The sequence below is a fragment of the Lactuca saligna genome, chromosome 2 (assembly GCF_052625555.1).
Source record: "Lactuca saligna cultivar CGN05327 chromosome 2, ASM5262555v1, whole genome shotgun sequence".
Lineage (NCBI taxonomy): Eukaryota > Viridiplantae > Streptophyta > Magnoliopsida > Asterales > Asteraceae > Lactuca > Lactuca saligna.
The window spans coordinates 4,587,900-4,601,536 of record NC_136418.1 but is presented as its reverse complement, the minus strand read 5'-3'; the positions used below and the strand labels follow the sequence as shown (position 1 = coordinate 4,601,536).

Below are 13,637 nucleotides of genomic sequence, written 5' to 3'. Positions count from 1 at the left end.
TGTCACCTTTGTGGTGAAACAGGACATTACAAGAGGGACTTTCCAACAGAGAAGAACGACGGGGGAGCAGGAGGATTTTGATCCCAATACATGGGAAAGCATCAAAGAACCCTGCTATATTATGGTACGCTTCCAAACCCCGATAACTATTTATAATTATGATTACTCTTCCGTTCACACTAAATCATAACACTTATATAAAAATTTTAAACCCTAACAGGTAAGCTATGATAACTTAGTGTATACATAAGGGTCATTTATAATTAAGATTTGTAGAGTTAGAGTGAGTAATCCCGCCTCATTTCCTGTTCCTTGTTTGGTTATGGATTTAGGGCAGGGTTGCTCAGTCTAAGGTCTTACCAATCTTAATTATACATGACTTGTATGCACCAAGCAATTATAGAGAGACCTAGTAAGGATCGTTTCATGAAAGTTCATAATTTCAAATTATCAGGACCCTCGTATTGGTAGTACCCGCCAACTTCGAATCAAAAAGGGGTTCGTAGTGATAATAACAGAATAAAACCAGAAGCACGGAAAACCTAAGTACTTAGGATATCATTCTAGTAATTATTCATCCCAGAATGACTTAATATCTATTTCATTGAGAAAATTCTAACATCCTCATTCGACATGGTTTAGCCTGGCCCTTACCATGTGAAAATTCTTATGCTGTATAAGAGAACTTTTCCTTAATCAACCGTAAGATGAAATTCTTTTAATCCATAACACAAAACCCTTAGGTTTCCTCTCGTTTCAAAACTTCAGAAGTACCCATGAGAAGAGTACCACGCCATTCTAGCCTACTTAGTAGACAGGAAACTTCAAACGAAAAGCACAGAAGTAGTCTTAGAAGTCAATAACTACTGAAATACCTCAATAGATCTCATAGGAAAATCATTGTACCGCAGTTCAAGTTCAAGAATAGAAACTAAGAACTCATTAACTTGATCTATCGTTGCTAAGTGTATACACGAGGGTGGTATATAAGTTAGACTTAACAAGATTAAGGATGTGTGCTTCCGCCCTATCTCCTGTTCCTTGTTTGGTTGTGGACCAGGGGCAGAGTCACCCATCTGAACATTTTGGGAAATCTAAATTATATACGACTTGTATATACGAGGTGATGATGGATGAGCCAAGTATGAGTCTGATCAGGAACTTCAGAGCAAAAGCCAGCATCATGTATTCTACCAGGTAGAATTCAACATAAGACCACGACAGTGGGTCGAGCTACTAAATGACTACGAATTTGAAATTCGTTGTCATCTCGACAAAGCCAATATACTAACTAACACCCTAAGTCGAAAAGAGTACCTAGGTCATAGTTCCAATCATTGACTATGATAACCCATTCAAATCTCTCCACACAAAGTAAGGAGGCTCAACAGGAAACCGTGAGACCTGAAAATGTGGCTAGTAGAGAAGATAACTGGAACGTGTGAGAGCACGGTATGTGAATATCTGTTATCTCCACTGAGATAATAGAATCATCTTCTAGTTCAGGCCATCACTCAAAAATCTCTAGGAACTAGAGTAGTCATGATTCGATGGGATCAGCTATGGTAAATAATGGGATACCCATTTACCAATTAGTCGAGACCATTATCACACTAGCATTCAAGTTGCTCCATTCAAAACCTTATGCGGTCACAAGTACAGATCCCATCTGCACTAGAATAAATTAGGTAATACGCAACTAGCTAGAAATCCAATTTCAACACATCACCCTCGCTGATCTGGAATTCATCCGAGAAACTACCAAAAACAAAATACGAATCGGGAAGCTCCATAAAGCTTCCAGAGTTAACCAGAGAAACTACGACTTCGATAAATGAAAACCCTTGGAATTCCAAGATTGATGACCTTGTCATATGAAGGTCTCACTCAGGAAAGACAAGATTTGCTTTATAAAGCGTGAAATACAAAACTCAAAGTACATAAGACCATTTGAGGTTATTACCAGAATCGGTCTTGTACCTTTAAACTTAGATTACAAAAGAAAACTTAATAACATTCGTCCCATCTTTCGCATATCTAATCTTAAGAGGTGTCTATCCGATAAAACACTTGTTATTTCACTTAATGAAATCAAGTTATATAAAATTCTACACTCTGTAGAAAAACCAATAAAAACCATGGATGGGGAAATCTAAAGAACCACGCAAAGTCTTATCCCGTTCGTGAAGGTTCACTGGATTACAAACCGGGGATCTGAATTCACTTGGGAAAAGGAAGATTAGACCTGGTCCATGAGTATCACTTTAGACTTAATTTCGGGACGAAATTCCCTCTAACGGGGGGATAATGTGACACCAGTCAAATTTTGGTCAAAAATAAATTGAACAATAATCGTAATTGGGATGAACCAAGTGGTAGAGATTGTAACAAGGTTTCCAAAAATATAAAGAACACTGAAATCCGAGTTATAACGAATAAGTTATGACCAATCGAAAATCCGCAAAAAAAACCGGCAAAACATTGTTCAGTGTAAAAAGAGAATTTTCGATAAAAGGCTTTTTAGACTTAACAATCTAAATAAAAGTTGTAGAATATGTTAAACCGAGAACGTTCATAAAAAGAACGTCAAAATCTGACTTCGTATGAGAAAGTTATGATTTTTCGAAGTTTCGGTTTAGCAGTAGACAGCTAAAAATTCGAAATATAAATCGATTGATATTTAGCCGACGCAACTTAAACGAGAATCGAAGGTCTCGTCAAAAGTAGCACAACGGTAAAAAGACAGACGAAAACGGACGTCGGATGAAGAAGTTATCAATTTTTAACGGATTCCCGTCCCGGTCTGTTTAAAATAATAATATTAAAAATAAATTCAAAATTAGCCGACGAAGTCTAAACGACAATCGTAGTGTATAATTTTACCTACGTGTGCATATAAAGAACGTCAAAAACGGAGTTCGTATGCAAAAGTTATGAATTTTACAAGTTTTGGCAAAAAAAAATAAAGAAAAATAGCAAAAATCGGGAAATTTCGCATGAACAGTAACGCCACGTCACCCTCGCATGCGAGGCCTCCACGTGTCATCCTCTGGCAGGACCGAATTTCGCCGTGTCACCATCTGATTGGACCGAGACCGAGGTCCAATACACAGCCGACAACCCTCGCAGGAGACACCCCGCGGATGCTCCTCAGACACCCCCATCGCAACGTGGCCTTCTCCTATTGGACCGAAGTTCGGACCACTCAGAAGCCTCCACGTCCGAAGCCTCGCCCCATGTTCACTTCGCATGTCCGACGCGTGTGCTGCTGACTCCTCGCCCTCGCCACCTGTCCCACTTCGGACCGCACCCTCGCACCCCTATATAAAGGGTGCGAGACTTCTCGGATTTGAGAGGTTTTTCACGCCAAATTTCACCATCTTTCACCTTTTCACCCCCTAGACTTTCTCACGACCCCCGAAGGCCCCGGTATCACGTCTAAAGCCCGAAGCAAGCCCCGGAGCCCCGAAATTCTCGAGAATTCATCCTCTCTCCTGTCGAAACTCTGCCCGGTTTTAGCCGGTTTTTTGTCAAACAAACTCTTTTCCGGGAAACGAAACGCTGCCTGAATCATCGTTTATCAAGGTGAGTTCATACCCCTATAATTTACATTTTTAATGGTTTCTAAATGCTTTTTAGGAGGGGGGGATACAAGTTTAACACAATATTAAATTGTGTTAATAACAGTATGTGATAATAATCACGCAAATAGTTTCCGTATGCTTTCAAGAATTACCAAATACATCCAAAATGACTTAAAGCCATGTTAAATCTTCAAAGTCATGTAAAATCCGTTAAATTATTTGAAATTTTTTTTATAAACTATTTCAAATTATAAATGCCAAAAATCATGTTTATATATGTATAAATATATAAATAAGATTTGAAGGACTTAGGACTAATGAATTATCTTATTTCCTTTTCCTTGTTTGGATGTGGAGTTAAGGTTGTGTTATTTGTCCGAAAGTCGTTTCCTTCTTATATATATATATATATATATATATATATATATATATATATATATATATATATATATATATATATATATATATATATTAGTATAAAAAGGTCACTCGTTTTGGTATCATTACCTATGTATCAGGCTGAGCAAAGGCGTTCATCCATGAGAAATCATGTTAACCAGATAGAGCATATAAATTATAATAGGTATAATTTATGATTCAAAACTAAATATACGAGTATGATTCACATTCCAAGGAAACTACCAAAACTTATTTAACTATACCAGGATATGTATAATGCCTTTAATATACGAATAACATATTAAAGAAGTAAAGATACATCATACCGGGTTTGCATTAACAAAGGTACAATACAGAGTACCATAGTTAGCAATCACGGGGTAATAATACATCATACCGGGTTTGCATTAACAAAGGTACGATACAGAGTACCAGGGTTAACAATCACGGGGTAATAATACATCGTAAATCTCGTTGAAACAATAAATTTGTGAGACCCTTCATGGTGTACTTGTTTAAGTATGACTTTAAGTCCTGGCCTATTAACCAGAATCTCTTGTAGGGAGAGCGTGAATTTGTGTATAGATTTATATGGGACTGACAATCCCGCACCTCTACTGTTCGCTACAGTTTAGCCGGCAAGCCTAGGGTGTCAAATATCATTCCATTCCGACGCCTGAAGAACGTCGCCGCAGGCATATCAGTCATATTAGTATGGTTAATAGATATCACATGGATAAAACAATGAGTGAATTACTAAGTAATATACTTCTCTTAAAACAGTAAGAAAAGATAATTACATCCTGACCAAATATACCTTCTGTAGTTTTTACTTACAGTAAAAGCTACGTATCATGAAATCAAGTATGGTAAATATACTTGTACTTCTGTTTTTGAACATTTAAAACCACAAGGCAGTATTATGGATAATATAATATTTTCCAGGATTAATACTAAGGTTTTTACCATAGAACATATATAACTAAGAATACTTTTACAAATGAAACGGTTTATGGAATTAAACCACTCTTTCAAAAGAAACGGTTATGGGATTTAACCACTTATACAAAGGAAACGGTTTATGGGATTTAACCACTTACACAAAGGAAACGGTTTATGGGATTAAACCACTTTTACAAATGGAATGGTTATGGGATTAAACCACTTTTACAAATGGAACGGTTGTGGGATTAAACCACTTTTACAAATGAAACGGGTTATGGAATTAAACCACTTATCAAATGAAACTTAGTCATTCAATATTTGTAAACTAGTATAACATAAAAGACCTTTAGTGGTTAATTCTATAAGTCCTTAGTTATTACATCAAAGTTATATATAAGTAATATACGATTGACAGTGAAATGTGTGACTTCCGCCTTACTTCCTGTTCCTTGTTTGGTTGTGGGCTTAGGGCAGATACACCCAATTCACTGTCAGTTCGATATTAGGTTATACATAATAAATATAAACTAAGTAATTACAGAGGGAAACTATTGAGGTTATCAGTTTATCACCTCAGGAAATATAGGATTTTCTGGAGGAACTAGTGAACTTTTTCGAAGAACCTAGAGTATACTTTACAGAACTAAAATACTTATGAACTCACCAGCTTAAATGTTGATCTACTCTTTTCAAATAACTTGTATTCTCAGGAATCCAGTAGACAAGTACACTCCCGAAGCTCTTGAGAAGACTACCTAGTACCGTACCACGACTCTTGTCTTCTACTATACCTACTTTGGTGTTTGAATATGTAATGTTTAAACACTTATGTAAAACTTATACTTATTAATGAAATGGTTGTTTGTACTTGGATTACTATATTGCATGTGTTGTGATACTTACATGAAGTCCTCCGCCCCCGAACGTTTCCGCCGTTCTGGTTTGGGGGTGTGACAAATATGCATGCATGTATGCATTATATGTTGACAATTTTGATTACGTTTATTCTCTGTAACCCTAAACGCCTCTACAGTCGAAGTTCTTAGTCGAGCTCTTATGAGGCGTTGAAGCATTAATCATACGACATATTCAAAGCCATATTCGTGTTTATATTTACGTTCATAATTGTTTGCATGCATAGAATCTAACGATCCTGATTGAACTAAGTTCTAACAATGATGATGTTTCCTTGCAATCTCCACCAATAAAACATATTCTTCTCCTTCTTAACTTATTCTTCAAGCTAGCAAATGCACCAAAAATTGCTAAGAATCATCAAAAGGGTTATGATTAGGGTTTCTTGAGGTTGGAGAGTGAGGAAGGCTAATAAAATTCCTAAAACATGAATCCTTACATTTAAATACCTTGAAAACCCTAAAAAAAATTGTGGGCTTGGGTTACACAGTTCTTACCTCGTGACAGCCTGCTTCTCACCTCATGAGAACATGGGTTGCACAGCTCTCTCTCTCTCTGTTTTCTCTCTCTCTCTCTCTCTCTCTCTCTTTGTAGTAATGGGAGCATCGAGTTTCTTATTCATCGTCCCAGAAGAGGAGTAAGGAAAGAGATCCATAACAATAAAATAATGAGGGAAAAAAGGAAAATGAACGGAAGAGAGAAGAAAATAAAATAAATTCGTGTTCTTGAGTTTATTAAAAGAATGAAGTGGAAAGAAATAAAATGATTACTTTCCCTCCTAACCTTCCTTCCAATTTGGAAGGATTCAGAGAGAAAGGAACATATATTTTAATTTTTCTTTCACTTTTCTCCAACTCAGGAATGCAAAATATAATTTTATTTTCCTTTTTTCTCTTTTTTTCTCTCCCTACTTTCTTTCGCCTTATTTTCTTTTGTTTATTAAAACTCAGGAATTAGGCGTTGGGATCTTGAATGAGAATCAAAACCAACAACCATTGATACTGAGTTGAAGTAATTCAAAGAAGGCAGAACATGCTCCGTGTAGAAGGAATCCATTGGTTGAGATCGATAACAACACTGTTGGATCTGATCAACCAAAAAAAACAGCACCACCACCTGAGAGAGAGTGAGAGAGAGAGAGAGAGATAGATTTCCACTATTGATAAGATTATCGAGTGAACATTTTAGGGAATACCTTTGTTGCTTCTTGAAACTACACAAAAGTGAAAACCATAACGATCATCGATGTGAAGAAGACAACTTAAAAAACCATTTTTATTGGATATGGAATCTGAGTTGGTATTAGTATCACTAACCTCACCTCCTACAACAACCATAGTATCCAGAAATCCCAAAATCTTTTCAAAAACCTCTTCGATTAAATCTAGAAATTAAAATGAAAGCTTATGATTGTGAGTTTGTATACTCTAATCTTCCAAACTAAACAAAATCCAGATGGATTCGAGAAAATTCCAATTAGTTGAATACTAAAATAATTGAAATTAGGCAAACCCAGAGAAAAAAATAATCCATGTAGTCTGTCCATAACAAATCCGACAAACTAACCAAAAAATAAGAAATTTTTTTGTGTGCAAAAAGTATATAGAACACATCCAGATTTTTGATATGATTTATAAAGAAACAAGTAAATTTTCAGTAATTGTCCTTTGACTATTTTTTGATTTGCATATTTTTATCATTTAATAAGCTTTTATTGATTTGTGTCCCTAAAATAACAAATATGCCGTCACATGATAATATATGACAAACTTAACTTCATTGATTTGTGTCCCTAAAAAGAGTTTTTAACCAAAATGGGGTTATTGAAAAAAATATTTACCAATCTAGTATAGTTTGAAAAATATTTTACAAACTAGTGTTTTTCTTTATTTTTTCTTTCAATATTTCTATTGTTTTTCTATTTATTTAAAATATCGGCCTTTTTACTTTTTTTATTTCAGTTTTTTTACTATTTATTGTTTTTAAATATCAGTTTATTATTTTATTTTTTTTGTTACAGCTTTTTTTTATTTTTTGTTTTATTTTTATTTAATATACATTTAACAATAAATAGTAAAAAAACTGAAATAAAAACTGAAAATAGAAAAACAATAAGAAATATTGAAAGAAAAAATAAAGAAAAACACTAGCTTGATAAATATTTTTCAAACTATACTAGATTGGTAAATATTTTTTTTAATAAACCCATTTTGGTTAAAAACTCAAAAAATAACAAATATAACCTCAAATGAAGAACATATGACAAATTTAACTCGAGAAAAATAACAACAATTAACGCCAGGAGATTAAATCTACATAGAACTTTCAATTTTGGACTCACTATGCGATAAAAAAAAAAATGAACTTAAAATTTACTTTACTTTTTGATAAACCACATAAACCAATTTTACAATTTACTTTATATTTAATAACCGAATGCAAGAATAAATTCACCTATTTTAAATATAATAATTCACAACGACCCCAAACAACCCACATTCTTTTCAACACAAGTGCAATGGCAAAAACCTAAGTCGCTTTCCTGGTGGATGAAAGCAAACGGAAAGCTTCAAAAGACTATTAGCAATGATAAACTTGACTTGGGTCAACCACGACTTGGTATTATATGCATAAAGACAAAAACGCTTGATTTTTCGTTGTTTTCTATATAATACAGTTGTAGATGTTATCATCTTGAAGTATAAACGAACGTTCATAATTCATGGTTTCAGCTTCCCATGGTTCATCCAGAGATTGCCTCTGCATAACTGTGAGTTATCAACTCTTTATCTACACTGTGCTACCTTCGGTTTGTAAGCTCATGCTTCAGTGTTTCTGTTCACCCGTTTTCTAGTTTTTTTTTACCGTTTTTCTTGTCTAAATGGTAGACTTCAGCTTTCCGGCGTTCATGAATAGTAGCATCCCGGTATCCCCCCATGTGCGGAATTTCGGTTATCTGCTTGTTTAGGCAGACCGAGAGCAAAAAAATAATCGATATAATTTTCTCGAACCCATCTGGTTTAGTTTAAGCGTTTTAAGGCATCAATCACCCACTGCTCTATATCACGATACACCTGTTAGTCTGGTCTTAATGTTGAGTATAAGCATGATAGCCAACTACTTTTGATCCAAACAAAATTCAATCTTCAGGTTTGATTTCAAGTCACTCTGTGTTTCGTTTCAGTTACTTATTTTCAGAATAGGTTTAGAGTTGTTTTTTACTTGCATCCACCACAAGTTCCCTTTCTTTTGTTCTCTTCATTGTTTACTTGTAGTAAAATTGTGACCCTAGTGCATCAAGAGCCTGTGGCTTTTAAAGAACTGAGTAGAAAAGCCCAAAAGACATTATTCTTAATTTTACAAGTACTGGTTAATTTCTGTGACTCTTGAAACATGACTCAGGTTTTATTTTGTCCAGATGGCAACTCAATGGACCGATACAATATATACTGGAGGTCTGGAGCTAATCGAACATGTTATGCAATTTAGACCTCAAACAGTAAGTTAAGTGCACTTTTACAAGCTTTTAAAATTTTTAATTAAGAAGCTTGAAAATCCATAAACATATACTCTGCATCCAACTTCTAATTCAACAACCCTTTTTACCTTACACCTGTCCCACCAAATATTTCAATGGTTGATCACACAAAATTTGATGCATGTTTTCAACAATATATCAAGTGTGTTACAACTTACAAGTCGTAAAAAATGGAACGATAAGACAATCATGTTGATCATAAGTAGTAGGGAAAATGACTTACGAGCCCAATGAAGTTTCTAAACCGTTCAAAAGAAACTCAATCATGTTTTGTCTGTTCAAAAAAACCCAACAAACTTAACCTTTTGTCTAAAAAACTTAACTAAGTTACACTTTCCTGAAAGTCAAATAAGAGAAACATATGGCATAGCTTATTACCGTATGGGGAAAATGACTTGTTAGACCAACGAAGTTTCCAAAACGTTTAAAAAACTCCAATCATGTTTTGACTGTTCAAAAATAATCCAACGAATTTAAACAAAACAAAATTGGGATTTTTTGAACGGTTTGGAACTTTGTTGGACTTTTTAGACAAAAAGTTAAGTTCGTTGGGGTTTTTTGAATACAAAACATGATTGAGGTTGTTTGAATGGTTTGGAAACTTAATTGGGCTTTTAATTCATTTTCCCTAAGTAGTAACTAACATAGTAGAGTAGTATTGAGGTTGGTCAGTATCTGAAAGATGGTCTCTAGAGCAATAGAGCACACACTACACACACCCGATGAAGGTCCACCTAGTGTGGGCTCTAATATTAGGTGTTAGATTTTCACCTCACTTACTTACATTGTTACAACTAATTATGTGTGAAATTGCTCTCTCCTTGAGTAGTAAAACAGTCTCTTTGTAAAAATGAAATTGGAAAGGTGTTGTACATTAACTATATTCCTAGATATAACTTTGAAAAGATTGAATCAGTATCACCCACTATAACATTACACATTCATGACTTTTTCACTTACGCAAGACATATTTAGAAACCCAAGAGTAAAAATTTCTGAAAGAACATTATTATTATACAAGAAAATTTTGAACAAAAAAATATGAAAATGGGATAATTAATGTACAAACAGTGAATGTGTGCCAACATAGCCAGAAAGGCACAACTTTTTCATTTACAAAAATAGAAAACAAACAAATAGAATTGTTAATCTACATAAGTATTAAAGCAAATGAAATGCTAATCCCAAGTTATGCCTATGAAACATTGAACCTAGCTCTTGCATGGCCATGAGTTACCTGGAAATGCTCTGTCATTCCTAAGTGTGCCATCAAAAGCCAAACATGAGTCAGAAATTCTCCCCCTCTCCCAAGCTGCTGTGAATGGTGGAACACTCTGCAATGAGCAGCTGCATACGCCAGAATCTCAATCCATACTTGACTCATCACTTTCCACATTATCTCCCTGTTTTTCATCTTTCTCAAAGCTAATGCAAGTCTACAACCATCAAAGAGTACAGATTTGGATTGATCCCCTTTCACTATACTAGGCAACAATTCCTCACAACTAACTTCAAGTAATTTTCTGCAGGCATCAGATATTTCGGTAATAGGGCTTTTCATTTTGAAGAAACGAATGGCTTCAGCACATGTGTCACGATACCTGATCATGCCGATACCTATTGGCAGAATTTCAGGGTTTGAAATTAAAAGATTCACCAGATACTCAGACATGTTCTTACTTTCTATGCGGTTGATTTCTAATTGATCACTACTCTCAGAGTAGTAACAAAGAGCAGTAGCGATGTGCCAGATAAGAATGCTCTGATCGAATTCCACTTCATTGATGCTCCACAAAAGAGTTCTCATCCCATTCTCTTCGAGACAATAGCTTCCTTTGTGAATGCATAATCCTTTTGGATCAGAACTACGCTCCACAAACTCAAGAAACTGACTGTAAATCATATCCTTCAGATTGGGAGAAACCTCGATATATGTCTCGTATCTTTGCTTCTTCAGAAACTTATGTACCCCGAACAATTTCTGATTTAAAAAACAAGTAGGGTTCTCCTTGAGTGCGACACTTAGTAGGTTTGACTGTCCAATGGAGTTGGACCACCTTTGTTTACTCGGTTGCTTCAAGAATGAAAATATAAGGTTGTCGTGAGTATGGTTCTGCTGTTTAAACCAGATATCAGCCCAATCTGAATGGAACATGGTAATATAGGAAAAGATTTCTTTTGAAAATTCTGCTGCAATTACTAAATAACTAATGACAATGTCAATGACTAGGTAATGGTCCGTATCACTGTGAAAATGGAAGCCAACAAGTACTAAGAGAAGGAGAAGAACACCAATAGCACGAAGTATGAGGCCCTTATTTGTATAAAGCACACTTGCCTTTGTGTAAAGCATATCATATACAAATCCAAGTTCAATCTCCACAGCACGGAAAACTTCACAAGCTGAATCAAGATGCTGAAAATACGATGTGCTTCTATCCCTATCTTCGTATGTGAGTATAAGACCAACAAAAAGACGCTTGAATGTTTGGAATAGATTGTATGCTTCGAATATTTCTTCACGCCCAGTTTGGGAATATGCACGAATAGTTGGAAGAGCATTCTCCAAAACCTCCTCAACCTTCACAATGAAACCCTGTGACTTTTTCAACAGAAATTCCTCCAGGAATTTGACATAATCAGGACCCGGGTCAGCAGGACCAAGCATTGTCTCTCTGAGATGCTCAGTGTTTGCTAACCTTAGAGCCTGAACACGTTCAAAACACTTGATGCAACCGGATGCATAAACCAGTATGCTTAGCAGGGGGAGATGAGAACAACCTGGCCAAGACAACAAAAGGATATATAAAGCTACTCCTGATTGGAACAGAAGAAAAACCAAATGTCTTAACCAAAGATCGTTGTCTTCCAAGGAGTAAGCAGTAATGGTGTCTGCACCACCAAGGTGAAGAAAGAGAAACTGTGCCCAAAAACCCATGAGCTCACGTGTGTTGGATCTGTGATGTTTTGAAGCAGGATGAGATTTGTTGCATGATTCCAAGGCACTTTGGGCAGTAATACTAAGGGCCACTGGGACAATGGCGTAAGCCAAAAAGTAAACACACCAAAGAGTGATTCTGATTATAGTCTTTGGATTGTATTTCCGAAGGTTTCCTAAAATACTTAAGATGATCTGCAAAATAAGGCTGGTGGGAACCAATACTTGTAGGACGTGCTCATTCCATGTCCTTTTAACATCATTTGGTATCACCTGAAATTTCATCTGATGTTCAAGCATGTTCAAACCTGTAAAACGAAAATAAGATAAAAAGATAAGAAAGCAAGCTACAAGTTTGATGTTGATGGAGGAGTAGGAGACCATGGTATATTTAATACCAAAGTTGATGTCCAACAAACATTTTATAAGCATACCATGGAGGAAGAAAGAAGCATAAAGAAAAAGTAAAATGTTAACTAACGAACCAAAAGGCAAAACATACCGGTGGCAGTCATAACCCAACTGGATCCTTAAAAGAAATTCAAATAAGAAAAGTGTCAGTAACCAAAAATCCTAAAGTAGATTCTTGATTTTGTCTTGAAGGGAACTGATCACTATATATATACAAAAAGATGAGATCTCCATTAGTATGTAAGTTGTATGTTTTTCTGGTAACAAAGAAAACACCACTATAATTTCTTGGTAAAGTTTTGCAAAAAGTTATGTAATTTGTACTTAAATTTTCTAGCAAGAGGCTCTTGGTCAGACATATTTAGACGTAACATATTGCCACACATAAGGGGACATGTTTTTTTTTTACTGTTCATGAGGTTATCTTCTATGATGTTTCAGGGAAATATTCCCTGAAATGCAACCCTTTCGTGACTTTTGAAATAACAAATTTTCAGACCCCTGAGGCTGGTGTGGTAAGGATGGGGCACTGGAGGAGGTGTGTATTACCATCAACTAGAAATAAGCAGAAACTTTCTTATGATTTCATCAATTAGTTTCAAGGTTTTATTTCTTTCATATTGTATTTTTCCTATGAAATAGAAGTTGGGCCCATCGATTTCTCCTTGCCTTGAATTTTCTTGATCATTTCATCTATGAATAGTCTGACTACACATGAAACAATCAGTTTCCTCTGGCCTTAAATGAAATTACCCTGTTATAGAGACTGAAACTTCACATCAAATACATTATCATTTTCACAATATACAACTTCATATTTAAGGATTAGTTTGGCAAGAAGTAAAAAGGGAAAGGTATACTGTGAATATTATAATTTTGTTTTTAATTTTCAGTCTGAGATAAATAA

The 13,637-nt window shown here is 35.2% G+C and overlaps 1 protein-coding gene across 6 annotated transcripts; it reads left to right on the top strand.

Annotated features, from left to right (window-relative positions):
• Positions 1-8,509: 8,509 nt before the first annotated feature.
• Positions 8,510-13,394, top strand: LOC145030605 (uncharacterized). 6 transcript variants are annotated; one of them, XM_078978979.1, is made up of 5 exons: positions 8,510-8,613; positions 9,262-9,342; positions 10,597-10,833; positions 10,911-11,537; positions 11,612-13,394. In XM_078978979.1, the coding sequence occupies exons 1-4, from the start codon at positions 8,566-8,568 to the stop codon at positions 11,085-11,087; spliced, it is 543 nt and encodes a 180-aa protein (XP_078835105.1). In that variant the 5' UTR covers positions 8,510-8,565; the 3' UTR covers positions 11,088-11,537; positions 11,612-13,394. The 6 variants fall into 6 exon arrangements, 1 of the variants encoding a protein (XP_078835105.1); XR_013676665.1 differs by lacking the exon at positions 10,597-10,833 and adding an exon at positions 8,732-8,993 and having other exon boundaries at positions 8,549-8,613; XR_013676663.1 differs by adding an exon at positions 8,732-8,993 and having other exon boundaries at positions 8,549-8,613; positions 10,597-11,537.
• Positions 13,395-13,637: the final 243 nt, after the last annotated feature.